The 27832-nt window shown below is 54.4% G+C and overlaps 7 protein-coding genes across 7 annotated transcripts; 5 read left to right on the top strand and 2 right to left on the bottom strand.

The window, feature by feature from the left end:
- Nucleotides 1-355: 355 nt before the first annotated feature.
- MAM_03408 (Chromo domain-like protein) lies at nt 356-1870 on the top strand (the record flags this gene model as incomplete). Its single annotated transcript, XM_040822207.1, has 1 exon — nt 356-1870. One exon carries the CDS (start codon nt 356-358, stop codon nt 1868-1870), a length of 1515 nt encoding a protein of 504 aa, XP_040680012.1.
- A 578-nt stretch (nt 1871-2448) lies between these two features.
- Nucleotides 2449-4386, bottom strand: MAM_03407 (Nucleotide-binding, alpha-beta plait; the record flags this gene model as incomplete). The annotated part of the gene is made up of 2 exons (XM_040822206.1): nt 2449-4008; nt 4066-4386. 2 exons carry the CDS (start codon nt 4384-4386, stop codon nt 2449-2451), a joined length of 1881 nt encoding a protein of 626 aa, XP_040680011.1.
- Nucleotides 4387-6011: 1625 nt separating this feature from the next.
- On the top strand, nt 6012-7103 carry MAM_03406 (HPP family protein; the record flags this gene model as incomplete). Its single annotated transcript, XM_040822205.1, has 1 exon — nt 6012-7103. One exon carries the CDS (start codon nt 6012-6014, stop codon nt 7101-7103), a length of 1092 nt encoding a protein of 363 aa, XP_040680010.1.
- Nucleotides 7104-15597: 8494 nt separating this feature from the next.
- On the top strand, nt 15598-18492 carry MAM_03405 (uncharacterized protein; the record flags this gene model as incomplete). Its single annotated transcript, XM_040822204.1, has 1 exon — nt 15598-18492. The coding sequence occupies one exon, from the start codon at nt 15598-15600 to the stop codon at nt 18490-18492; it is 2895 nt and encodes a 964-aa protein (XP_040680009.1).
- Nucleotides 18493-20231: 1739 nt separating this feature from the next.
- Nucleotides 20232-22679, top strand: MAM_03404 (ABC transporter, transmembrane domain, type 1; the record flags this gene model as incomplete). The annotated part of the gene is made up of 3 exons (XM_040822203.1): nt 20232-20285; nt 20365-21010; nt 21097-22679. 3 exons carry the CDS (start codon nt 20232-20234, stop codon nt 22677-22679), a joined length of 2283 nt encoding a protein of 760 aa, XP_040680008.1.
- An 837-nt stretch (nt 22680-23516) lies between these two features.
- On the bottom strand, nt 23517-25354 carry MAM_03403 (Peptidase M20, carboxypeptidase S; the record flags this gene model as incomplete). Its single annotated transcript, XM_040822202.1, has 3 exons — nt 23517-23671; nt 23740-24929; nt 25002-25354. The coding sequence occupies 3 exons, from the start codon at nt 25352-25354 to the stop codon at nt 23517-23519; spliced, it is 1698 nt and encodes a 565-aa protein (XP_040680007.1).
- Nucleotides 25355-26456: 1102 nt separating this feature from the next.
- On the top strand, nt 26457-26963 carry MAM_03402 (GCN5- N-acetyltransferase; the record flags this gene model as incomplete). Its single annotated transcript, XM_040822201.1, has 1 exon — nt 26457-26963. The coding sequence occupies one exon, from the start codon at nt 26457-26459 to the stop codon at nt 26961-26963; it is 507 nt and encodes a 168-aa protein (XP_040680006.1).
- Nucleotides 26964-27832: the final 869 nt, after the last annotated feature.

Genomic DNA, 27832 nt, shown 5'->3' with positions numbered 1-27832 from the left:
TAACCACCACACTCCAGGTCTTGTAACCTTGTTCTACAATAGTTCCGACGCCGCCTCATTGGCTGAGTGCATCAATGTTCGGTTAAGTACCGAGTACTTGGGTACTTGGGTACGCCCTGCCGAGCGACGCCGGCATGCAACGCGCCTGCCATCTCCACCGTGTGGCACCCGTAAACACAGTGCACATCGCCGCAGCTCAGATTTCTCCTCTTGGCATCCGTGACAGCTCTTGGGAAAACGGCAAAAAAAAAAACGAATTCAAGCCTCCAAGCCTGTGAAGCCTAGTCGAGCACCTCCTCCTGGCTCTGCGCCAGCACGCCGCATTGACCCCGATGATGCATTGCAGACTACGGAAATGGCATCCGCGCTGGTCCTGAGCAGCTCGGACGAAGAGTCTCAGTCATCCGAATCAGCGACAGCGTCACCGGAGCCGACATCGAAACCGACACTGGTCATAGAAATCAGACCGCGACCGAAATACACACCAGGATGCGGTCCATCGCTACAACCGCTGAGGCTGCTGCCGCCCGCCTCATCCAGCGCGTACATCATCGAACGTATCCTCTTGCCTTCGCCCGGTCTGGCTGTTGACGGGAAACCATTGCCAAAGCGAATGACGTATATAGTTGGCTGGCACGATCTTCCCGCCGCGAGCCTGCTGGTCCCAGCTATGGATATTCTCGACTACGTATCGCCCAGAGCCTTGGAAGATTGGGAGGAGACCCTCGAGGACGAATTAGACCAGGAACGGATTAAACTGGCAGAGGAGAGGAAGATTGGCCTCGGCGGATTGAAACAGAAACACAAAGCCCGTCCCCCAGCCCACACCGATATCGAGCCAGCCGCTGCTATCGAGTCCGAGACCGAAAGAGGAAACGTCGTTCGTCCTAAGATGGGAGCGATGAGCTTGTCCACCCCGCAGAAGCGGAAACTGGCAGACTTTGAGGGCCTCTCCGACAACGAAAACAGCCCGACAAATCAGCTTGCCCGCGAGATATTTGGGGACGATAGCTGTGAAGACTCTTGGGATGCGCCTTTGGCCAGAGCCGGAAACGGGGACATGCAGATTGAATTTATGAATGACACGGTGGACAGCGACGCCGCACAGAGACCTAAGAGGGAAATTATTAATACACCTGTTCCCTTGCCGTCGTATATAAACCGGATGCCAGGATATGAGACCACCTTCATAGAACCGAACCCAGCAACAACCCCGATATTCAAGGCAGGCGACGCCTCACGGGCTCCTGACCACGCTGATTTAGTAGCATGTGTAGAAGGCACCGCTTCTTCCAGTGCTGCCGGCCTCGATGGCCTCACCGGTAGTTTAAGCCTTCCGAAATCGTCCTACACACGAGAGTCAAATGGGGACCATGCGGCATGCGCGCCAGCCGCCGGACTAGCTGATAGTTCCACCCAGCAGTCGACACGACCCAAATCCGCCAAAAAGAGGCGCAAAGAATCACCGATCGCTACCAATCAGTCAGAGAAAGACGGAGAACCGACTTGGGAGGTTGAAAGGTTGGAGGATATGGCATTTTACAATGTCGAAGGTCAGGGGCTCGTGAGATATTTCTTGGTTCGCTGGTCGGGTGATTGGCCACCCAACCAGCAAACTTCGTGGGAACCGGATCATCATCTTCCACGGAAACTAATCCGAACCTTCACCAAGTTGGACAAGAAGAGTAGAGCCAGGCTTCGCCGGGAACGAGAACCGCCGGAAAGCGTCGCATGGGGCGACGGGATTGCCACATATAGCTCTGTCAACGACATGGCCCAGGCAGAAGACCGAGGAAACGACCTGCTTCTTGTTGACACACCGCAGGGAGTCGGTGAAAAGGACGGCTTATTCATCGAGGATGATTTATGACCATTACATGTTCGTCTTTGAGAACGAATTCGAGTCTAGAAGGGATTTTTAAAAGAAAGCCTCGGTAACGTTACCACTGGTGTTTGGTGTTTATTCAACTGCTGGCCCGACAGTCACAGGGGTATGGGGGAACGGGCAAAAACGGCGTTTAGATTTGTCAATTTGGGAGGGAAACAGGTGCTAGAAAGACGCTTGGTTGGTGCTTCAGGAAAAAGGGAACCCGGCGTGCACAACAAGGAGTCGGTTCTATATGAACGGGATGATGATATTAGTAGCATTACATACATACCCGGCAGGAAATGTGAATTAGTAGCAAGTATTGACTGAAACCCCGTGGATGGGAACTTGTCAGTCCATTCCATAACAGCAAGAAACCCCCTCGAGTCCTGAGCATCAGGCCTCACTCTCGTTCGTTCGCAGCAAATGCCCACCCCAGTCCATGAGAGACCTCGAATGAAGACGGCCCAGCGGTAATGGTTTTGTCTTTTCTCCCTGACCCGGCTACCTGCTGCTGCCATCTCGAGCAAAGACATGCCTGAGCCCGCGTCGATGGAGGAGAAACTCATCATGCCCGTCTTTTAATCTTCCTCTGCACCCACACATGGGCCCGAAAAATAATCCTGAACCAGCCTCGGAGCAGGCGCGCTCTTCAAACTCACACACCCCCAAGAGCAGCCGTCGCAAGTGGGCACCATGCCCTCTGGCAAACCCTGCGCCTCGGCACACTCTCGTCGATGCTTGGCCAACATGCCGTATTCCTCCCAGGTCCGTAGGTTGATCATGTCCCTGGCCCTGAAGTACTCGTCCCATTTGTCTGCCCAGTCGGGGTCGTGTAGGGTGTTGGCCATGAGGAGTTTGAGCTTGAGTTCGTCTTCGGCAGTGATGCTCCAACTCCACTTGTGACGGGTGAGTCTGGCGGCGACCCCAATGCTACGGTCCGTCGTGTCTTTGAAGGACTTGCGGTCCTGGAGATGGCTCCATACCTCGGACGGGTCGATGCAGAAGTACTCTGCGAGGATTTCCTCCGGCGTCCTTTTCGAGGAGAGCGCGAGCTTGCCGCCGGGGGTGTCGTGAGGTGGCGGCGCGCGGCGTGTGTTGTACGGCTCCCGATCCCACGCTGTCCGCAGGACGTCGGGCTCGGTGAAGGGGATGACGCCCCCGTGGGAGTCGTAGTTGTCCTGCATCCTGCCCTGGGACGAGTCGGGTATGTAGCACATGCCCTGCTCGGCGGCGTCGTACCCGATGGCCGCGTTCCCGTGTCTGATTTCTCTCTCTGCCCTGTTCGCCTCGAAAAGGGACGTAAACTCCATGGATAGATGGCCTTGCGATAGTCGGACTGTGCTGATGTGTCTGGTGCCAATGGTGCAGAGGACGTGCCAGATAGCCCCTTCTGGGAAGTTGGGCATTATCAGGGCGCGGGTGCAGCCTCTGCTGAGCAAGCGGCGGTTGAGCTCGGCGTAAAAGTAAGATGGCGTGGGAACCACGTATGTCTGTGGCTGATGTCCATCGCCTCTGCGGTCGAGAAACGCAACTTTGTTCTTGTGGAGGTGAGAAACGACGTCTGCGGCTGCCTCGGGGTAGACAAACTCTATTACTGCCGTCTTTTTCCTGGCGCTCGCTTTGATCAGACTGTCGGCGAGGAATGCGGATATGACGCCCCCGTAGCATTTGATGCTCTGGAGAACCTGGCATGTGGTTATGTCGCCTGGTAGGTTGTCGAGTATTACGCGGCGACTCTGTGGCCGGGGGTTGCGGGCGCTCGACGGGCGGGATACGTAAAGACGCGGGGAATCAACATGCTTGATGTCGCCGTGGTACTTCAACGTGTATCCTTGACTTGGCGGAGTGGAGGGTTTTTGTAACGCATCTGTTTTGAAGAGATCGTCACTGGGCAAGGCAATATTCCAAGCATCTCCTTCTGAGATTGGAGCCCAGAACTCAGGAGCCCCTGCCGCTTCAGGGCAATCATTCCCTTCCATAGTCTGCATTATGCCACATAGCATCTCCATGAAGTCAGAGATGTCCGATGTGTTGGTGGTGATGGTGGTTCGCAAGATTGGGTTCGTGGCTTTCAGTGCCGCCAGGATGTCGCTTCCAGGAAGCTCTGTGTTGTCCAGAATAAGTTGGCTTGCCTCATCCTGTGCGAAATGTTAAATTTGGCTTTGGGGGGCTTCAGAATCAGCTGTATTTCATACCTTTCTTGACGAGAAATGCTCGAGATCGCGGCTGATTCGTCCAAGGATAACGTGCATGTCAAAGAAGCATGCTGATAGCTGTGTGAGGTCTTGAAGGTGCATATTCGTGACTGAATCGGCAGATTCGCCTTGGGAACCACGATACGCCCGGCAGAGTCTTTTCCGGGCTAACACTGGCGAGCTTTTCGGTACGTCTTCTTCAAATACTTCTCTGACACTCTGGGCCTGGACGTGCCAACCGACACTGGGCGAGTTCTCGGCAGCCTTGAGCCAGTTCCGCACTGCAAAGTCCTCTGAACGGGTCAAGGAATTTTGAGCCATTTCTACGGAGGCTCGAGTCCGATATATGTTACTATTCAGCCCTTGGGAGTTGGGTGAAGAAGGCGGTGTTTGGGTAGGTTGTGAGAGGTTGAAGTTGTAGAGTTGTCAGAAGTCGGAACGCTGACCAGCCGCGAAGCGGATGTAACAAGACAATTCTATTTGGTAGTTTCTGCAAGCAATTGATCGAGTAAAAGAGATATAGATTATTTCAAGTTCGTATCATAAACAGCCTTACGCCGTTGTGGTGGCGAGGTGTTGTGTTGAACTCTGCGTGGAGTGGAATCTCGCTGCCTGACGCCGGTGACTCGGCCAAATCGGACAGCTGAGATGATGCTGTTGTCCGCTGAGCATGGGCAGCAATAGCTCAAAAAAGAGACCGACAAGCGCAATGTGATCTCTGCAGCAACTCAATCCAAGTACATCTATGTACTGTCATTCTCCTGGGCTGAAGTTGTCGTCGAAGGTAGGTGCAGACAGGTGCCGGTATAAGTCTGTTCTGAAGTCCATTCTCCGATTCTATAAAACTTGATACCAAACAACCCGCTTGATATTTCGGCAATATCTATGTCCAGCAGTTAGCTTAGTACCCAAACTTTTCCGACACATTGCTAATTCCCTCCAAAGTCCTCTACGTGTTATTGTCACACTTTGGCACAGCCTCCGAGTCACGAAAGCCCCGATGAAGCATATTGAACTTGCATGCCAGGCTCTCGACCCTCGAATCTACCTCCACTCCAGTTCAGCTTGATAGACGTCCTCATTGTCGCAACTTGACAAACAGCAGCATCGTCCTCGCATGCCGAGAGAGGTCTGGGCATGCCGAAAGAGGTCTGGTGCGGCGAACTGAAAGGGCGATGGCGTGATAAGATTCGAGTGACACAACATTGGACCTGGCAGACGTGGTTGGTTGTCCACCCGACAAAGTTGTTTGCGGATGCCATTCTATCGGAGCTGGCGTAGCATCAGCGCCCACCCGCACGTCGTAGGGCTGTCGCTTGCGTTTCCGAGAGGCAGCTGGTGATGGGAGGTCAATTTCCCAAAAGTGTCAAGTCGCCGTCTGGTCAAACATGGATGGATATATGCATCTTGGGCCTCGGATCACGGTCAAGGGGCTAAAATGACAGCTCCAGAAAGATGCCGCTCCCCGAGCCAACGCCGAGGGTTCCGAGTTCCTAATTGGTCAGAAAACTGGAGACCGCTGCCTTGCTTCACCAAGGGCGTTCATCGAGACGCAGACGTGGCTTGGCCTAACGACATGGTTTTTGACACGGAATCCTGGGGAAAACCCCGTACGTACTTGGCCTTACCCGTGTCGTGTCTAAGCCCAATTTGGATTTGTGTTACTCAATGTCTCCTGTCGCCGAAATTGAAAGAACTCACCGCAGGCCGCGGTGCGTTCGGGAGAGCTTCTTTCGATGTCCGGACGGGCGAGACTGACCTATTTCTCCGCGAGTATTTCCCACGGCCTGTCCCCTTATACGACTTGATAGCCAGTGGCATCGTCTTGGCCATTACCGTGCAAAACGACGGGCACGACGGATTCCGGGGACGCTCTACACTATCCGAACGTTCCACTTCGCCGGTTGCCTGTCGGGGGCTCGCGGGCTGACGACGACGCCGACACCATGGCTTTGCCTCACAGGACGTGGAACTTCGACATTGATCGACTTCTTAATCCGTTGGTGCCGTCACCGCCATGGCGTTTCTTGCCCTACCCCGTAGCAAGGTGGCTTGGATATCGCAAGTCAAAACCACAGGGCACCGGCAACATTATGCCCATTCTCTGGGCCTTCATTGGCGCCTTTGTCGCCATTCTCATGATACAGGCTGTGTCGAAGCGAGTGCCGTCATTCGAGGCACGAGGCGCCCCCATGATTGTGGGCAGTTTTGTAAGCCCTTGTCCCAGTTTTGCCCCCTTCCTTGTGCCAGACCAGAGGACTGCCAGACTGTTGGACCGATTCCGCACGTCATGGCACGAAACGAAGCAGACTCTAACTTCACCACCACGACAGGGCGCGGCTGCGGTTCTGGAGTTTTACGCAATCGAATCGCCCCTTGCCCAGCCTCGGAATGCCATCTTGGGACAGCTGGTCTCGACATTTGTTGGGATTGCCATTGGTAAACTTTTCCAGCTGAGTGACAGCTTCAAGGACATCCAGTGGCTTGGCGGAGCTCTTGCCTGCGCCTGCGCAACCGCTCTGATGGCTTTGACCAAGACTGTGCACCCGCCTGCAGGGGCCACGGCGCTGCTCGCCGTTGTGGACGATACCTTGGTCCACCTCGGATGGTTTATGCTCCCCGTCGTCCTGCTGGGATGTGCGCTTATGCTCGGGGTAGCGCTGCTGGTCAACAACCTGGAAAGACGTTTCCCGATGTACTGGTGGACTCCCGAGGACCTTGGCACCGGAAGATCCATACTACGCAGACGCCATTCGACTGAATCGAACAAAGACGATGTAGACGAAGAAAAGGCAGAAGACGGCCTCGCGGCACCGGCATCGGCGGTCACTTCCAGAAAGTCGACCGTTGGAGATGCCGGCAACAATGTCGAGTCGAGCGACAGTGATGCGGTCGGAGGCACGAGCGTGAGGTTTACGAATGCCCATCAGCATGCTGGGGAAGTCGTTATTAGACGAGGAGAAGTGATTGTGCCGGAACACATGTTTCTTACGCAGGAAGAACAGCAGCTTCTAGAGACTCTTACATATCGACTGTAGATATTACATGAGGGGGAGTACAGCGCATCCGTGTTTGGCTTGCATGGCGGCATGGCGACTGTAATTTATGCCTGGGCCATTTACCATGTAACTTCTTTTGTTTCATGGTTGAATTCCATCATCTTCTTCTCTTCTTTGCTTTTTCAACCATGCTTCTTAACAGCAGCCCCCTCTCAGCTTTCGTTGTTTTCGTAAAGGGGCAAGGAAGACGTCCTCGACAAGAGTGCGAGAGGCGGATCAGATGGAGAGGTTTGTCTGCCACCCAGAGAAACGTGTCTCGCTCAAGAAGGCACAAACTGAGCTATGGGCTTCCACGCCTCATCTTTCAAGACTGAACTCGATGTCGAGAAAGGGAAATCCGTGGACCGTCGCAGGATCCAACGGGCATGCCGGGCCCGGCGGGCAACAACCAACTCGACGTGCTGGACTCCGTACGGGCCGTGCCAGGCTCTGTCTGCCGGGACGTACACGTACGACGTGTACGCTCATCAGTCACTTGACGCCGGGGACACCGAAGCCGACCGAGAGACGTTCTTGCCATGCGCGCAAGGTCAGGACCGTGAAGATGTATCCGTTCTGCCGAGGGACCTGGACGTGTTGCCTTTGTCATTATCAAATAGGGCCGAGAGCCTTGGCCCTCAAAGAGCAATTTCACGACGCTGTCTACCAAGACTTATCATGACGGCTTTGAGAAAAACACTGCTCACGTCGTGCAGGGCAGGGCAGGGCACATGGGTCGGGCGTTCTGGCGCTGCCGTCTAACGACGCTACCGCCGGCATTTCGAGCAAGTGGTCAAATAAAGCGCGGGACTCGATGAGAGCAACACGGAGTGAATGGAGTCAGCATCTTTGGATGAACTATGCGAACAAGGACGTCACAGACCAAGACTGTCGTTGTCGACGAGGGCCAGTATCCGATGAAGCCCATGAACATGGAGTGCCTCGGGAACACTGGTATCCAGTATCGTTCGTCGTGTGCGGCGTATATCAAGCCTGTCAGATCTGGAGTTCCCCAAGAACGAAAGATGCCATGGCCGGTGTGCTCTCATTGCCGGAGCGACCGGCGGCACCTCCTCTCGGCAACTTCTTCACGTTCTCCGCCAAGGCGCACGTCCAAACCATCGACTTGTTCTCAGGCCTAACCGAGGAGTGCGGCAGCATAGCCACGTCTTCCTCTTTCTGGAACATGAACACCGACCTTGTCGCCCGGGAACATAGCAGTCAACCCTGGAAGAGGTGTGATGTTCAGGATTGCATGTGTTTGTGCTGAGCGACGCACGGTATCCATGCCGAGCAACCCGGCAACCCGGACACTAGATATCGAAGTATACTTCAAATGCCCCTTTCGCCGGGAGCAAGTACCGCTGGTATTGTTCAAAGAAAAAAAGGCCTATGATGCCAGAGCTCGTGTTTCTGAGCACAGGGGAAGTAAGGTTGTTACAGTCTCAGACAAACATACGTACATGTTTGGAGAGCGTCCGACATTGACGGGCCCCGTTGAAGGGAGAATGGTTCCTTTGGGAAGGGCGAGCAGGAGAGTAGTTGGGCACAGTCGTCATGGTCATCGCAAAGGGTCAAGATGCATACTGAGCCGGGCTGGAAGGATAAGGCGAGGATGGATCCTATGGCGATGATGGCACAGACCTGAGATGCGTGACGAGGCCTCTTGGATCGATCGAGTTGTGCGGACCGCTTGATGCGCAAACAATACCCCCCCCCGTTCACGTCGTGAATCACGGCTTCATTTCAATCTCGTCCATACATGCCATCCCGCGTGACGTACAAGCTCTTTACGGGTTTCAGCCCAAGACTCGGGTTATTGCTGTGCTCCTGGACCGATGCGCTAATGGTATTGCGATGCTACAGGTTCTTTTATTCCCTCTTCGACCCACAGAGCGTGGTGAATCTGTGATGTCTGGTGGATCGTGGAAATGATGGCGAAACGGACACGTGGATGGGAGAGCACGCAGGCATCTCGCCTCCTTCAGGGCAGGTCCGTTGGAATGTTGTCTTGGATTGCGTCAACACGCACTGCGCGGTCGCAACAAACAGGACTTGTACGTGCGTGAATGCGACTGTGAAGAGTCTCGTGTGCCAGGGACGTATGACGACTGTGAGGAACAAAGTGACGACGCTTGCGCCATGAGTCCATGACCCGTGTGACGTGACGAGTGACCACAATACAACCAGCTACGAGGTCAAGGGGCCGCTGAAGTTGCTTTATAAGGGCAACGGGAGCGATTGAGAGCAATGCGAGTATACGCGTGGTGTTGCGATGGGGACGGTGGGAGGGAGGCTTTCCCAGCCATCTTCTGGGATGCTGAGGCTTGGATTATAACAGCAGGGGTTCAGTACGATGGGGAATGGGAGTGGCATGGCCATCGTGACATGGACCTTTTGTTGGGAGTCGACCTCGGCGAAGGCATCGTGGCTCGTCTGCCAAAGTCGGTGGCTGTTCTGGCCAAAGCTGTATGGTGGACATGTGTGGCAAGCTCTTTGTCCTTTGCTCGTCTTTCTCTTCCCTTCATTCCCTCTTACATCGAACTGCAACTTGACGCGAGGATTGCATTTGCGTTCAAGTGTAGGCTCGAATAGCGGACGCCCGAGAAATCTGATTGTACGTCATGATTGTGAGCAAGACGCATCACCATGTCGCCTTGTTCACGACGGGAAGAAAGGAAAAGAGGCTAGCTACCCCCGGCGCTCTTGCACCAAGCCTTTTTGTCCCGTTGTGTCACCTGAAACATGATGCATTCCATCACAGGACCCGTGTCTCTCATGACTGGCTTCCAGCGGTTGCCCTTACCCTTTTTGTGCAAGGGGATTGCTCCATCGTCCCCAAGGCGTTCTTTGCGTAGTAGTGGCGGGACTATAGGTCTGGAGTGTTATCCGCCCAACGCGCCGACAGAATGGTCAAGTCATGCTTCAGTGAAGCCTGGCACACGATCAAGGTCAAGGGCCTTGGTTGATGGCGAAGAATCCAGACCGAGGCGAGGTTAGTGCACTCATCGAGGAGTCGGAGGAGTCGGAGGAGTCATGAGAGTTGCCGCGTAGCCAAGATATATTGCCTCTTGTCAAATTGTCTGTGGCTGGGAAATTGGTGCGTCAACAGGTGGCTTGTCGATGTTGGGACCGTCCATGCGAGGCGACGACGACGGGCAGTTGGTTTAGAAACGGACCATGACTCCATCTGAAGGAATTCAATGTACCGCATGGGTAGGTACTCCGTCCGTTTTCCGTACAAAACATCTCCGTTCGGCGTAGGGCTCCAGCGTTGTGTACGTGTGTCTTGCATGAGGCTGGCCAATGGATGTGCAAGGTATGGCAGAATCTCGCCCAAGAGGGTAATAAATTAGCCAAACACTGGGATGAGTCCCAATTGTTGGTTCAAAACATCATCTTGTATGTCAAGACGGCGTTCCTGCGATGCCATATCGGACGCTATGCTGGAGCGAGTTTGTATGATTCGAGAAGAGAGCCGGCTCTACTTGTTCACCATTGCTTGCGGAGAATGCCTCGGCACCTCGGCAAGTTGGCTCGAGGTCAAAGGTGTGCTTCTATGATTGCTCTTACAAGCATAACCTTTATAACTTGGTCTGGCAAGAGGAGGTTCTTCAAAGCCAGCTCCGAGTTGTCCACCAAGACGAGTTTCCCACAGCATGGATCTATCATAGCCCATAAAGCCCAGCGTGACTGACTGCCTTGCTGTCCCTTGGACAACAAAGCGCAACACCACCCTCACCCTCTGTCCAAAACCCTCACAACCTCCATCTCTGGCAACACTCTAACGGAGGAGCCTTGTGGGTATGCACCAGGCGCCAATGCTGCTGAGAAGCCCAAACCACACATGTTTTCCCGATCTCTGCCCTTGTCGCCAAACTTGGCCTCGAGAGCCTGAATCCACACATCAGTATCGCTTTCGAAGTCCTCGTGGATGTCGTGTGGTAGCAGTTACAAAAGCCCAACTGGTGGAGGGCTTTACGCAAGCTGAGCAATGCCGTCCGGTGTACGCCATGAACAATGAGCCGCGTTGGGACCTCGCAGTAACCAATGGCTGGGGGACTGACTGCATGTGGCATGGTTTCAGTGACTGAAAAAGCTATTGGGCTCCTTGATGAAGCTGACGATGTGGTTGGCATCTCACATGTGCCTTTCAACTTACTCCACCTGGGAGGTGCAGAATGGAATGCCCACAACGACAACTTGGTCATGAACTAGGACCAGGAGTCTTGAGACAAGTGCTGCTAGGATTCAGCATGTTCAGAGGGGCGCTTCACACGCTGCCTTTTATGTAATGCCTTTGAGGCCACAAAGACGAGCCAGTCGGCCTGTCAGGGTTATTGGGCTCAACACTGGATTCGACCATCGGCTGGTCGGTGGTCAACTACAGGCTGAAAGCCGCAAGGTCGGACGCAACTCAATCAGGCTTGCAGCACAATAAGCGAGGTATCGCGAGAGACGCCTGAACACCCCATTTTGCCTGACCTGTCGTGGTGTGCTGGCAGTCTTGTGGCTGCAGCCCAGTTGGGAAAGAAAAAGCGTCTTTCGAGTCCAAAACTCAACGTCCTTGAACAGTGAGGGTATTTTGCTCATCTAATCGCAGTCTATGACAAAAAGTCTCGTCGCTACATAACTCGAGACGTTGTTGCGGTCAAAGGGAAGAATGATGGAGTTGCGTTGCATCCACTGCTGTCTACGGATGCCATCATGTTACATTGACGGACAACGCAGATATCCGACGTCGGATGCCTCGACCCAGAGAGTATTGTACTTCGAATGAAGAAGGAATATGCCTCGGCCGCTGGTCACGTAAATATCAGAAGGAAGAGTTGAACGAGAATGACACCGTCGCGTGACCGCGCAAATAAGCCGGCACTCTCGGCAAGCTCGTGGCATGCTGGGAAGGCTGCGAGTCCCTGAGAGGCTGGCCCTCCGGTAAATGCTCGCGGATAGGAATAAGACACTACCTGCCCCTAGGAGAAGAAAAAATTTTTCTCGGGGCGCAAAAATATTCGGCGACACGAATGGCATGAGGGGAAGAAGGGAAGGGGGGGGAGAAGAAGTGCCTGGTGTCTTGTCGTTACGATTAGTAGTGGCCCTTGGCACCGGCACCAGGCAAACCGCGCTAAGCCAATCGGGACACAAATCGCACGAATCTGCGACAAGTGCACAAATGGAAGTTAACAAATTGTGAAATTGTGCAGAGTAATGACCCGAGCGTCAAGTCCTTCCTTCCCCGAGCGTTTCTGAGCGTTTCTGTCGCAGAAACGCCCTCCACTGCCCAATCCCGCCGCGCATCTCGACCTTGGACGACCACTAGGTGCCTACAGACAACTTGGGATCCCGCCAGACGTCGCACCGGCGGCTGTCATCAGCCTTGCCGGCCCTAGAAGTCGGTCAAAGGTCGAGCGAAAACCGGAACGCAAGGTCTGTGGCAATTGAGTCCGTACGGGGTAGCTGAATGCTAATCCTGACCATTAGCTTCTCGGCACACAGAAGCGAAAAGCAAGAGAGGCGCGGACTATTTTATGTGTATGTGTGCACGTTCGGTTTTGGCGAGTTCCCGCAATGAAAACGAGTTATCGGCAACGCCCAACGTCCAGGCCGCGACATGGGATGCCGGTGATGTGAGAGGTGCCAAGACGTCGAAGACGCCGAGATACCCACCGTAGATTGGCAGCATCAGGCTAATACCAGAAAAAAGGGGCTTGTTTCCACGTCACTAATTTTGGAGTGCTTGGACACCGAAACGGTTTTGCTCCAAGCATCAGGTGGACCATGGAGCCCGGCCCCCAACGTTCCAAGTTTGCTTGCTGGACATTGAAATGCCGCCACCAACCCATAGCAAGCGCTCGTCAGTTCGACAGGCAGAAATTGGCATCATTTTTTTCATGGGAGTCATGGTTCAAGGCCACATGGGCTGCGAATAGGTGGGCGAGGACGGCAGACAACAAGGCATATTCATGCCCGTACCAGCGTTGCCAAGCGCAATGCGGTAGCTTCGAGGCATTACCACGTTGACGAATGCGCGACACGGGCGCTTATTTTCTCTGTATAGAATGCGGAGCAGCACTCCGTAGTACCTCCGTTTTCCCATCGATACTTGGCCGCAGCCCCGGTACCCTGTCGTCCTTGATCTCGGCATGTGACTTACTCGTCTGCTCGTACGTATTGCACAAGTCTTGAAGAGACGAATAGGAGGATTCTGGTGCAATGATCATATTACCCGGCACAACGGCTCCACGTCTCCGTTATCATGGTTCGCTATGCCAATGTACTACGTAGTAGCATCAAGGACGGGCCTGGAAACCTGGTCTGGATGCATATGTCTGTCCGGTGGCTGAAGACGGTCGTATCAGCGTGAAGCAATTGAGCAAGCACACATGAAAATTCTGTGCTTGACGCCATACCTAGGGAACGAGAAGGAGAGAAAGTCCCAAGACAAGGAAAGGGGAAAGCAGCGCACGTCACGACGAGGCTCACGTCGCACGAGTCGTCATCTATTTTGGGAGCTTTGAACCGTGTGGATTCTATGGAATTGGCAAACCCCACCAGAGCAATGTAATATCGTCTGGTAGTCATAGTACTAAATATTAACGTAACTACGTACGTACTAGTATTACTATTTCGCATCGATTCATGCTGTCCCGAATCCTTGGCGTTGCATGGTGCATGAACAGTCAACCAAGGCTGGCCGTTGCCGTGCGCCTTGGTGGTACGTACTTACTTGAGTACGTTAGGTACCTAGGTACTTACTCAAGTTACTTCTTGAGTAATTCTACGGAGTGCCACCAACTTACTGCTGGTGGCAAGTGGTCGCATGGGTGGTCAGCTACCAGAGCCTGGGGTGCAGTGCAGTTGTCATGACGAGTGTGGCTGTCGGGCGATGCGATGCATGGCAGGTGTGATGTGGTGATGTTGTGCAGTGTCCATGTTGCAATGTGTGTGTGATGCTGCCCTGCGCTGTCCCGTCGTCACTCTGTTGGCTGCATGTGCCGGAAGAGCCGTGACCGTGCAGGCCGCCTTGCCGCGTGCCTGGTGGGTCGTGCGCCAAGGCCCAGCGCTCCAGGGTGCTGCGGGCTGAGTGCTGGGTGCTGGGGCGCTGCGTGTCTATCGGGGGCCGGGATCGATGCGACGCCTGGCGGCCTTGCAAAACGGACCTGGACCCGCAGTGGACCTGCAGCCTCCCGCCACCCCAGCTTAAGGAGGCAAGTCTAAAACTCTGATGCTCAGACGTCAACGGCTCGTCTCTTTGCCTCTCGATAGGGATTCGGGGTTGTACAATTGCCGGCATGGTCTTCTTTTTTCCAGAAACCCACAAATATATACGTCACGTTATGGTGTCGGCCAGGAACCAGCAGCTTCGTCGCGGGCAATGGCCTGCAACTACGGATACCGCCCCGCCTCTGCCGCCCAAATATTCCAATGGAGCCTCCGCCTCTCACCTCCGTCCGCCTTGCGTACCTGCTTCTTCTCAAGTACCCCGAGTAAGTACGAAGTAAAGTACCTACCTGAGGTAGGAACCCCAGCCCGGGAGGTAGGCATAATTAAGTAAGTAGGACCAGACAAGCCGGCACGGCACGTTGGGCAACGTCCCTGCTCCGTATCTACTCCGTATCTACTCGCCGCATTTACTTGGGTACTCAAGTACGGAGTACCTGCCTAAGTAAGTAAGTACCTAGGTACCTAGGTAGGTACCGATTCATGTGAATCCTCGGGCTCCCTCTGTTGAAGCTCCAGTCATCTACTACCCCAATACTTGCTTGGTGCTCAGGTTCCCGATGCCACGACGCAACACGTCTTCTCTCTCCACCATGAAAGCAGGAAGGGCCGTTGACCGGAGCAAGAACTGACCCAAGTAGCAGGTAGCTCACCGAGCAAATGTGAAAGAGCATGTGCAGTCTGCATGTCCGATCAACCACCTCCCTGCCGCTTGCCTTCCACATGCAACCGTCCAAAACGATCCACAAAATTCGTCGCCCGCGATGCGAAAACACCAACGCACAAACCAGTCGACGTGCTGCTGCTGCCCAGTACGTGACTTGTATCGTATCAGTGACCCACAGACTTGGCCTGGCTTGTTAGTCAGGCAGCTAGCCCTTCACCACCACCGTTTTTATCCTTTTTTCTTGGGACCACATCGACCCGCTTTTCTCCTCCCGACGTTACTTTGCCGCGCCCAAGTTGCTACAGATCCATGAACAAAACTAGATTTTGCCTTTCCGGCTTGGCCCTTGAATTTGTCCGTCCCACGGCCCCGGTGTTATGGCCTGCTTTTCCACCCGTGCCTGGCCTGCCAGCCTGCTCAAACGCCATTGCTACTATGGATTGCTCCAGAGCACATATTTCATGGCCAGATTTCCTCGCCTTCTGTGTCCTCTTCTCTCATCATCCGTGGCACGAGAAAGCTTTTCATTTCTCATGATATCTCCTTTGAGCTAGTTCTGAGACCTGTCTCAGGGCGAACCACATGCAGAATTCTTCGTTCCCAACCATGGCGCCCGACCCCACCATTGACAACACCAACGACAACGCCAACGACAACTGCAACTCCAACACGAGCACGAAAACTGCCGGTTCGCCAAACCGAAAGACCAAGAAGCGAGTGGTCTGGCATTCAAGCAGCCAGGACTATGGAAAGGGAGGTCCGGCGGGGAGATCACCAGCCTCTCCAGCTGGCAGTGGAGGCGCCAGCACCACGAGCAGCACACCTGTGGCCGCCAACAGTATGAATGCTGTCACAGCCGCAGACTCGACTTGCGCCGGCAACAGTGGAAGAGGCAGCGGGACTACAAGCGGGGATGGAAGTGGCACGCCCATCCCTACATTCGAGATTAAGGACCTCGGATCAGAGCCAGGCTCACCCAGGTTGTTCTCTACACCACCCGGGGCACCGGACGCCGTGGAATTGAGAATGGCCCTTAACTTGGTCTTGACTGAAGAAGAAGAAGAGAGGCGGCGGCGGCAAGAACTGAGCTTGTTGCCTGTAGCCACCCCTCGAGCTCCAAGACCCGCCCTGAGACGTAATACAAGTTATGACGTTCCGGAGGAACGCGAGAGGGCAGACCAAGCGGAGAGTCGGGTCACCGAACGCCAGCTTCGCTCCATGAATGACGCACGTCAGCGAGCAGATCGTTTGGCCGTGTCGGTGGGGAGCTATTCTGCTCCTGGTTCAAGGCGAAACTCGGATGTTGAAGCTTCATTCCAGCCCCTAATCCACGACTCAGATGATCGTCACAGCGCCTTCTCGGATGATGCCACTGTGACATTGGAGGATGACCATGAGAAGGAGCGTGCTAGGCATCGCACTCCCTATAGCCGCCGACGGCGCTTGCTTGCAGACCAGGACGCCGCAGAGTCCCTGGTCAGGTCTCACACCCAGAAGGGCGGGAGGAGCAATCTGTTCCATGAAGGGATTTATTCGTCTGGCACAAATACACCAGTGTCCCGCCAAACTTATGGCAGCGACTATGTCCCCCGTCCCTCAAAGTACAGAGGCGGTATTCTGTCTTCGCTCTTGAAGCTTGATCAGGATGATAGAAGAACCCAGTCCAACAATACCAGCGGGCAACTCACGCCTCTCTCATCTTCAACTCCTGTCATGTCGCCTCGCCCCTCACCTCCGATTTCGAGACCTTCTTCTGCAGCTGGAGGACCGAGATCTCCCTCTGCATCTGGAGGATCTCGACAAAGATTTACTAGTGGTTTGTTTACCAATTATCGGGCCCGCAACTCGACGACTTCTCTTACTGAACTTGTCAAGTCTTCTTCGATGTTTGCTGCCACGGGTTCCAGCGAGATCTCCGACCATTGGTCAGGGACGTTCAAAAAAGAAAAGGCCGAAAAACCCCCCAGATCCAAGAAGGAGCAGATCAGAATAACGGTCCATATCGCCGGCATAATATCACGACACAAGTATCTCCTCAAACTATGCCGCGCCCTCATGCTGTACGGTGCGCCCACGCACCGACTCGAAGAGTATATGACCATGTCATCACGCGTTCTGGAAATTGAGGGACAATTTCTCTACATCCCATCCTGCATGATTATTAGTTTCGATGATAGTACGACACATACGGCCGAAGTCAAGGTTGTTCGGGTGCCACAAGGCATTGATCTAGGAAAGTTACGTGATGTGCACAACATTTACAAAGATGTCGTTCATGACAAGCTTGGTGTGGAAGAAGCGACGCAGCGTCTGGACGAGGTAATGGAAAGGGAGCCCAAGTTTCACACATGGTTCAGAGTCCCCATGTATGGAATTGCATCGGCTTGCGTGGCGCCGTTCGCCTTCGAAGGCCGATTTATCGACCTTCCTGTCGCTTTCTTCCTGGGATGCATTGTTGGCCTACTTCAGCTTGTTTTCGCCCCCAGCAACGAGTTATACGCCCACGTGTTTGAGGTTTCTGCCTCGGTCATCACGTCTTTCCTCGCTCGGGGCTTTGGATCAATCAACAACGGTCAGCTGTTTTGCTTTAGTACTTTGGCACAGAGCAGCATTGCTCTGATTCTGCCTGGATACATGGTATTGTGCAGCTCCCTGGAGCTCCAGAGCCACAATATCGTCGCTGGTAGTGTTCGAATGGTGTATGCCATGATTTATACGCTCTTTCTCGGTTATGGAATCACAATTGGAGCCTCGTTATACGGCATGATGGATAGCAGCGCTACGAGCGAAACTCATTGCAAGGATCCCCTTGATCGGAACTGGTACTTCTTGTTCGTCCCAGGGTTCACGTTGTGCCTTTGCATTATCAACCAGGCCAAGTGGAGACAGACACCAGTCATGACATTAATGGCCTTGGCAGGTTTCTGCGTCAACAGCTACTGCAGCAAGTACTTTGAAGGCAATAGCCAGATCTCAAATATGCTGGGCGCCCTCACAGTCGGGATATTGGCAAACCTGTACTCAAGGCTGGGCAGGCACATGGAAAATGCTTGGCTGGATGCTGTGGAGTGGTGGGAGTACCGAGTCAAGCCAAGACTCCTGAGGCGGCGCCGTCCAGACGCCGATGCATGGTCGCTGCCACCAATGTCAGATCCCGAATCTGGCGGCGCTTCCCAAAAGAAACAGTCGTGCCAGCCGCGGAAGGTTGGCTACAGTCTTGCAGCGGCAGCAATGCTTCCGGCTATCTTCGTACAGGTTCCCTCTGGACTCGCTGCCGGCGGATCGCTGCTGGCTGGCATCACATCTGCAAATCAGCTCACAGGCAACAGCACATCTACGGTGGACTCGAGTGCCAAGACGATTGGAAACCTGGACGGGACGGCATTCAATGTCCTATTCAGCGTCATTCAAGTGGCCATTGGAATAAGCGTTGGCTTATTTATGAGTGCGCTCATTGTGTATCCATTGGGGAAGAGACGGAGTGGACTGTTCAGCTTTTAGGGAGTCCGTCGAAGACGATGCGGACGCGGCTCCGGAGCTGTGGCATAAAGTTTGAAGATAATGTTGCATATGTTAATATCGATGCACGGAAGATTTGTCCTACGAGTGCCAGAGGCCAAGACATGTATATATTTGGACAGTCGGCCTCGGCCGTATCACAAAATATGTCCCACAACTGCGTCTAACAAGGACCATATTTACACGCGCTTTCTGAGATGGTCTCGCCGCTACGGGGAGCAAAACGGAATTTGTCATTGTTTAATGAAAAGGGCAGTTGGCGACTGGCGCAATTGGATATCCTGGAAGCGTGGCTCAGGAGCTGCAACAACCAACATTAGGCTATAATAATGTATTTCTCTGGAGTTGGTAATAGCATACCCGGATGGTCAGCTTGACGGGATATGCAGGTGTCAGGTTTCCTGTTTGGAATAGTCGAGTGGTTGCATTGCTTATGCTGAGCGATCCGGCATAGACAGATATATATCTACATATACTATATATAAATATAGTACTTGTACTACTTATTGTCAGCTTCTCCCATGAAGTCCAGTAGGCGCTGAGCATATGTAGAAGTCATTTTGCCTGACAAGTCAACTTTGGCCGATCCGAGGGTAGGGAGGTCCGCCTTGCAGGAAATATACCACCAACCCTAACCCTAAGTGGTGCCCCGCGGTGGAGCCACACTCGGATTTTTAACTTGTAGGCATGAAGTTTAAAGGAAGTTTATTTAAAAAGAAGAAGCTAACAAAGCGACCCGTGGGGAACTATCACGGAGTATTTATTACATGTGCAGCGCAGACGAACCCACTGTGTCAGGTGGAGCTCCCAGGGTCCAAATTGGTGTCATGGCGTGTCGGTTAGTAAGGGAATCGCGAATTTTGGCCTGCGTTGGGATGCATCGTAAAAAGTGACCTGTGGTACGCCGCGTTTGTGTGACAAGATTGGTCCACCATTTCTTGCCTTGATCGTAGGGTTTTCTCTTTGACAGATGTATGGGAAAAGGTGACTCAGAAGGAGAGAAGGAGCCATAGAGAAAAGGAGAGTGAGCATGAGAGAGGGCCCCTCCTATTGGCTGGCTACTTTTCTGTTTTATTAAGCTGACACCAACTCGGCAAGTCAGCAAGCAAGTTTCTGCCGTCAGCCGGTGCGTCGTGGCATTTGGATATTTTGACATTTTGACATTTTGTCCCGAGTCAAGCGGCTTGGAAACACTCACGGCCAAGCATCAGACGTACCGCTGTATCTGCGCCAGCTATGGGAGTTTTGTCGCTCGCACTATTTCTAGCCCACTGGCCCTCGTCTTTCCCGCACCATCTCCACGCGATAGTGTCGATCGGCTTGGCTGAAAAAGTTTGGGCCATCCTTCCATCCGTGGCCGCCAATACCAGGCCGTCGTGTCGGCTGTCCCGACTCATCCTCTCCCGTTTATTCTTGGTTTTTGATCCTCTCTCAGATATCGACAATGGACGCTCTGCGAGGCGATGCTGCTAAGGCGGCTGCCGTGCTTCACGTGGCCTGTCCAATTGCGACCGGCGCATTGTTTTCTTCCTTGCCCATCGTCCGAGTGCTTACACAAGGGTCTTCGAAGAGAGCGACGTATCGAATCAGTTCGCGGCGTACATGGCCCCTCCGTTTGTCGAGTCCACTCGTTGTCTTGGCGTTTGTCAGTGATTATTGCCGCCGCAGTTCCAGTACGAGCTAGATCGAAGCTGATGCTCCTATAGATTGTACAAGCTGCTATGTGTTCGTGGACAAGACATGTCAAAATTGACGCTGCTGTTCCCAGCGAGACGGTGGGTAGAGCTGGCTTGCTTTCGATTCTACTCCGTCTGGTTTCTATAATGCTCCGAGTTCATGTCTAACATTATGTAGCTCTATGCCTTTGCCTCCATCCTTTTATGGGGGGCTATTAGTCTTCTCCTTGTGGAAGGAGAAACGCCGCATTGGCCGGCATACATCATTGCGTGGACCGCCGGTGGTATTTCTGACCTCATTCTTGTCGCCATCTCAGCATCAGAATTTAGCGCAAGCGGAGCGTGGGCCTCAACGCTCGTGGGACTACAGGCTGTTCGAGTCGTCATCTTCTTCTTGGCGGCTATTTATTGCTACAGTTTTTTGAACAAGGATGTGAAAACAGAAAAGACAAATGACGTAGAAACCCGCAGCCTGCTAGGCGCTGTCGACGATGACGACAGCTCCGTCTCTTCAACGGCCTATGGATCCGTACATGCCAACCATGACCATGATGGAATCGATGTTGACGAGGCTTCGGATGATGAGGACGACAAGGAAATCAAGATGCTGCAGAAGAAGCGCCTCGAGCAGGCTGGCGGGTGGCTAGGCTACCTGACGACCCTTCTAGTCTTCCTGCCCATCATCTTGCCCTACAAGCATAGGCCAACGCAAATGTGGATTGTTGCCCTTGGGATTTGCATAGTGCTCCAGCGGATACTTACGTTGATGATTCCTCGTCAGTATGGTATTTTGACCGAGGCTATTGGCAATATGAGCGGAACAGGTACTGACACTCTCTGGGGGGGGCTACAGCAGATGATCTTCAAATCGAAATCTCAAGCTCTAACAAGAACACTTATGCATGTCTAGGGCAGGTTCCTTGGAGGGAGCTCATCACTTGGGGCCTGTTAAACTTTCCCATAGAAGCTACTCTCTCGCTGGTCCATTCCAGAGCCGGAGAACGAGTCTCCCAATTCGCATATCGACAGCTCACAACCCTGGCGTTCTCGCACGTTATGAATCTCTCCATGGACTACCATACTTCAAAGAGCACTGGCCGGGTAGCAAAGGCCATTGAGCAAGGCAGCAATCTCAGCTACATGCTCAACAGCTTCTATGACACCTTCCCCATCTTTGTTGACTTCTTCATCGCCATTGTCTACCTCAGCGCCGAATTCGACGCCACCATGGGCTTCATCATTGTCGCGACCTCCATGATCCATGTATACGTTGCGTACAAGGGTAACTCGAGAACAGTACAGATTGAACGGCAAGTAAATGAGACCAATCGCGCCGAAAACGAAAACTTATATGACTCCATTACCAACTGGCAGACTGTTGCATATCACAACCGCCAAAAGTACGAAGAGGATAGGTACGCCAATTCGGTCTGGAAAGCGGTGTGGGCGCAACGCACCCTTCTGAATACCTTGGACGTTGTCAGCTTTCTGGAGAGTTTCGTCATGGAGGCTGGTCTGCTCGCAGCTGTTTCCCTGGTCGCGGTGAGAATTGCCAACGGGACCGCAAAGTTTAGCAGTTTTGTGTTTTTGGTGTCGTACTGGGACACGATCAGGTCGCCAATGTCGATGCTGGCGTGGAACATCCGAGAAGCGACCACGCATGTCATCGACGCCGAGTGGCTCTATCAGCTGATTCAGACGAAGCCGTCGGTTCGAGACAAGGAAGGCGCGGACAAAATTCAGCTCAAGGGCGGCAAGGTCGAGTTCAAGAACGTGTCCTTCTCGTACGGCCCCGACAGACCGATTATCCGGGGGATGACGTTTACGGCGGAGCCCGGACAGTCTGTGGCCCTTGTTGGCGAGACTGGAAGCGGCAAGTCCACGACTTTGAAACTGCTGTATAGATTCTATGATGTGTCCGAGGGCTCCATCGCCATTGACGGACAGGACATCCGAGATGTGACGCTTGGCAGTCTGCGCGACGTCTTGGGCGCCGTGCCGCAAGATCCAGCCGTCTTTGACCAGACGCTCATGGAGAACATCCTGTACGCTCGGCCGGGAGCAACTGAAGCAGACGCCATCGAGGCGTGCAAGGCGGCCCGTATCCACCACCAAATCATGAAGTTCCCCGAGGGGTACCAGACCAGACTTGGTGAGCGCGGTGCTCGCCTGAGCGGCGGCGAACTACAGCGTCTGGCGATAGCGCGAGTAATTCTGCGCCAGCCCAGGATTGTAGTCTTGGACGAGGCCACGAGTGCAGTGGATTCCGAGACGGAGTCCCTTATCCAGCAGGCCATTGCGGCACTGAGCGCCGGCAGGACCGTCTTCATGATTGCGCACAGGTTGTCGACCGTGGTCAATGCCGATTTGATTCTGGTGATTGACCAGGGCCAAGTTGTGGAGAGAGGTTCTCACCGAGAGCTGTTGCGGCTCGGGGGCAAATATGCCAGGCTGTGGAATATGCAAACCATTGTCAGGGACGAGATCGAATGATGAAGTGGCTACATGACATGGTGTCACGCACACACACACAAAACAAACAAAAAAAAAGCCGCGTAGCCACCGCAATAACCCTCTAGTTATATACCGTGGGACATATGGACCTAAGGGGTGTTCCTCACCTGGAACCCCCCCTTTTTCACGGCCACTTTGCTTCTTGTCACATCTCCCAACCCAGTGTGTGGCTCGGATTATCATGTATTAATCATGTCAATTTCGGAGGGAAATCCAACGCTGAGCCTCCACTCTGATGCCGACATTTGCATTGGCAAAAAGCCAGCGGGCGGCTTGATTGTACAAATACTGCCCCCAAAGCTTCGGGTCTTGTCACTACTGGGGGGATAGCCTGTTGGGTATTTCTATGTCAAGGATAGCCGTTCGCCGAACTGACTGCGGCATTTGCTACTTCTCTCGTCTTGAGTCACTTACACGACCAGCTTGCTGACTGCGAGGCTCTCATCCTCAAAAGCCAAGCTCAGCTTACGCCTCCAGTTCGAACCCAGCGCAGGGGTAAGGGTTGGTTTCCAAAGGTGTCAATCTACCAGGCGATAATGGGACGCGGGTTTAAAGGGCGCCACAGAACAGAGCGGGCGAGTCGGGATTCGTAGGTCCTTGACCGCATTGAAGATTTACAGTGGAGGGAATATGAACGCCAGTGCCTTTGGGAAGGACACCGCTGGGGACTGAAGCCCGGATACCGTCAAATTTGACACCTAGGATGTGAGCGATGGGTTCCAACGGGTTTGCAGGAATGCTTTGACTCCTCGGAACCGTCTGGTTACGTACATGTTGAGAATCTACAGCGGGCCAGGGACGTATCTCGGGACGCGTTCAGGCCTCGGAAGCGTCAAAGTTGCGCACGAGGTCATAGTAGAACTTGACCATGTCCATGTGCGTGTCCATGCGGATGCGTTCGTCGACGGTGTGCAGGCCGTGCATGGAGTCGGCGGTGACGGGGGACCATCTGTACACATGGGGGGTAAGATCTATGCGGGTTTGCATTACATGGTCAGCAGCGGCTCAGACGGTTCCTGCGAGGCGTGCGCCAACTCACCAACGTAATGACGTGTGTCGGTGTTCCCCGTCATGGCCTCGCCAGCAGGGACGACGGTGCCGTCGAAGGCAAAGGTGTGTCTGATGGTGCCGGCAAAGACGTCCCAGATGGCACCGGTAACGGGGGATATGGGGCTGGGCTTGGTTGGCTCCTTGGCCTGCAGGACTAGAGTGCCGTCGTAACGGACGCCGTTTTGGGCGGATTCGACGGGGACAAGCTCAGCTTCGTGTTCTGCCAGGTAGTGCTCGTACTCGGTGTCGCCTTCAAAGGCCTTGACCTTGAGGTTGTACTTGGACACAATGGCACGGATGTGCTTGACGACATTGTGCTGGACGAGGGGGATGCTGTCCTGAGGCGCAACGCGATAGTTGACGCCGAGGGTGATGACCTCGGGCAGGGCGTTGATCTTTTGCCCGCCGCCGATGAAGTCGACAGCCTGCGATGTCTGGATCATGTACCTGGTCTCCAGGCTGGCGTTGGCCAAGAGCTCGGCCGCGGCGTCGAGATCGCCCTTGCCAAGGAGGCGGGTGAGCTCGGGTGCAGCATCGGGAGAGTGTTGCGCCTGGCACAGGAGGTGCTGGTGGATGGGACCGTCTTTGATCAGCTTGGGCCGGTACGGATGAGCCTCGAGGGCAACAACCATCTCGGAGATGATGCCAATGCCGGTATGGGGCAGCGGCACAGAGCTGTGTCCGCCGACGAGGCGCAGCTCGAGCCAGATGTTGACGTTGCCCTTTTCGTACACGGCGGGCAGGGCGTACAAGACGTTGCCAATCTTGTTGAGGCCCAGGTCACCCTCGTCAAGAATCATGGCAATGCCGTTTTTGCCATAACGAGCCCCGAGGTGCTCCGCGATCTTGCCGGCACCGCGGTGTCCGGAGCACTCCTCGTCGAAGCCAAAGGCAAGGATGATGGTGCGGGCGGGCTGCCACTCGGGACGCGACAGCAACGTTTCCATGGTGGACATGATGGCCGTCAGACTCATCTTGTCGTCCAAGGAGCCGCGGCCCCAGAGCCACTCGCCGTCCCAGTGGCCCGAGAAGGGCGGGTGCGTCCACGTGTTTTCGTCAGCGACGGGGACGACGTCCTGGTGGGCGGCGAGCAGGATAGGCTTGAGGTGCTCTTTGGATCCCGGGATGGTGTAGACCAGGCCAAAGCTGTTGACCTTTTCGACCGTTGCGCCCGCGTGCCTGTTGGCTGGACTTAGCTTGACCGAGGCTCGCCGCACAAGCAAGCAGAACAAGTCGAGGCAGGTTACTTACACGGCAGGATAGGTCTCGGCCAGAACGCGATGCAGTTCGTGAAAGGGCTTCCACCGCGCATCCTCGTCGAACGAACCGAGGTCATCGTAGCACACGGAGGGCACACGCACGACAGCCTGGTGCCTCCGAACCTGCCGGTCCAGGGCCGCCCTGGAGGAGAACAAGGCGTTGGCGGACGGCAATCCGTCCTCGGACGGGTCCAGGACGGGCGGTAGTTGGCATTTGCCATTGAGGGTCGACTTGGCCGAGTCCAGGGGCCAGGCGAGCGGCAGTTGGTCGCCGACGATGGGCGCCGAGACGAATGCCGAGGCGGAGCCCGCCGCCGCCAGGAGCGAGAGTCTCCTGAAAGCCATGGATGGATGGTGATTGTGCAAAAGCGAGTCCTTGCCGTCCTCGATGGAAGTGCGTCCCTCTGGATGCGTTGAGAGGAGAGGGATGGAGCTTGCGGGCGAGGCTCGGACATGATCAATCAGAATCACTTGGAAAGCCCGGGCCCGGACCTTGCCGGCTGGGTGTGGGTAGGGTCCGGACGTTGAACCCTGCCTGCCTGGACCCTGGGACCCGGATCTCGCCAAGTCGATCAATTTTAGCCACGTGGCGACGCACTATAAACGCCAGAAGCCCTTGTGCGTTGTTCCGTTACAAGCTGCCCGCAGTGATTAAGATGCGAACCGCGATCTGCGCTCGCTGCGGGCTGCATGACCTGGTGAAACAGCCAGCCTCGACATCTTGCAGACCACGAGCCAGCCGCAAGGGAGTATGCGAGATGGAAAGGTAGGCAGACGGGTGGTGGCCCCGGTAGATGAGAGGAAAAGGGGGAAAAATTGAGTTTACAGTTCTGAATAGTACTACATTATACAGAAGCTTACACGGATACCTGCTTGGTTCTGAATATAGATCGACTTTAATAACACAAGACATGTATGAATGAAATAGACTATAGCAAGTGCTTGATGCTAGCATGAGAAGCAATATAAGACCAGCCAAGTACTTTCTTTATTCTTGTTATTTAATGACTCCAGGCAGCAGCTACTTGCGAGGTACCACTTTTATCGGGACTCGTGACTCGTGGCTTGTGACTCGTGGCTTGTGACTCGTGGCTTGTGACTCGCGGCTTGTGACTCGCGACTCGTGGCCTGTGACTCGCGACTTGTGGCTTGTGACTTGCGAACCGTGGCTTCCGACTCGCGACTCGCGAGTCCGTGAGCCATCTGATGACCCACCTGGCAGCCTGGCAGCGGCGGAGTCCAAAGCGCGTGGTACAAATTGCAAATTGCTCTGATCGTCATTGGGCTGCCTCGGTCGGATTTCCCGCGTGACTCTTCCTCCTCTTCAAACCGCAACCCCCGGCATGCGTAGCAGAATTTCTGTTGTTTGATCCACCCCATGGTTGAGACGAAGAGACCATTGCGTCTGGTACCGTCGGCACGAAGCATCGCCGGGAGCAAGATCCCCATGACGCGACCTCCGCCCGACACCTTCACTATCCGCCCTGCCACGCCCGCCGACGCACCTCTACTTCCCGCCGTGGAGCAATCTGCCGGCCAAGCTTTTCTCCAGACTCAGGACCTCGCGTGGGTTGCCGACGACTCTGGCCAGTCCGTAGAGCGCCACCTCGCCCTGATATCACAGAGCGTCGCTTGGGTCGCGGTTGGCCCTGCCGGCCCGGCGGCCCTGGAAGAGGCCGCCCCCGTTGGTTTCTTGAACGGCGAGGTCCTCCAGGGCAACTTGCACATCTGGGAAATGTCAGTACACAAGGACCATCAGGGGAAGGGTATCGGCCGGGCCCTCATGGCTCAGGCAAAGAAGTGGGCAGCCGAGCAACAGCTTCCCTCCGTGACATTAACCACCTTTCGCCATGTCCCGTGGAATGAACAGGTTTTACGAGTCAATGGGGTTTGTCACACTAGAGGACGCCGAAGTGACGGCTGCCCTGAGGCAAGTCTTGGACGACGAGGCTAGAGATGGGCTGCCCGCTGAACAGAGGTGTGCCATGAGATTGTCCTTGTAGAAACGACAGGAGAGAAGAGCCCTAGGAGTCTCGCAATAATGGACCGTTATGAGTGAATGCCGACTGTGCGGCTCGTCAAAACCTCGCAAAGAATCCCCAAGCGTTTCCGTCGTTCACCACCCAGCTCAGTCATGGCTGATGCCGGACCCAGGACCTGTTCGACGCTTCGGGGCCGAAACGTTCCGCACAACAATGTTCTTGCTGAAGATGGCTCACGTATTGGCCACAGCGCAGAGGGAAATTCAGCGCCATTTCGTATTGCCGACTCGTGCCTTGAAAAATACTTCTATTCGGCGCTTAGACTCACTTGCATACTTGATGTTTCAGAATTAATCCCTCGTCGTGTACAAATACACGCGAGCGCGTTGTGATTGACGACGTTGGACGCAAAGGGCCAGATTCAGATCGGGTCCTCCGTGGAAGTTGCCGCATTTCCGTGTGTGAATGGGCAGCTGTTCAACCCCCAAGTTTGAGAGATGTATGTTCCGCCCGTCCGTTCGCGAGCTGTCTTGCTTTGCTCGGGGAGCCAAGTCGGCCTGTTTCGAAAAAGACTCTCAATCCTTCTCTTCTAGAACGGGGGTTGCGCCTTCTGATCTTCTGGACGGGATCAAGTCATTACATCCGAGTATATCCTGAACAGGGTCAGTATGCAAGGTATTTACGTGCGGCGTAGTTACAAAGCGACCTCCTTGGGCGTTATTCAAGAGCTCGCCAGAGTCGAGGGCAGTTGTGCTCTGACATGGCTTTTGATGTCGCGAGCAATAGGTGTGACTTGGCGTGTATTGCCATTGGCCATTTGCACCGTGCACCTGCTGGGATA

The sequence above is a fragment of the Metarhizium album genome (assembly GCF_000804445.1).
Source record: "Metarhizium album ARSEF 1941 chromosome Unknown scaffold_6, whole genome shotgun sequence".
Lineage (NCBI taxonomy): Eukaryota > Fungi > Ascomycota > Sordariomycetes > Hypocreales > Clavicipitaceae > Metarhizium > Metarhizium album.
Note: the sequence above shows the minus strand (reverse complement) of the source record. Positions and strands in the feature narration are given on the sequence as shown.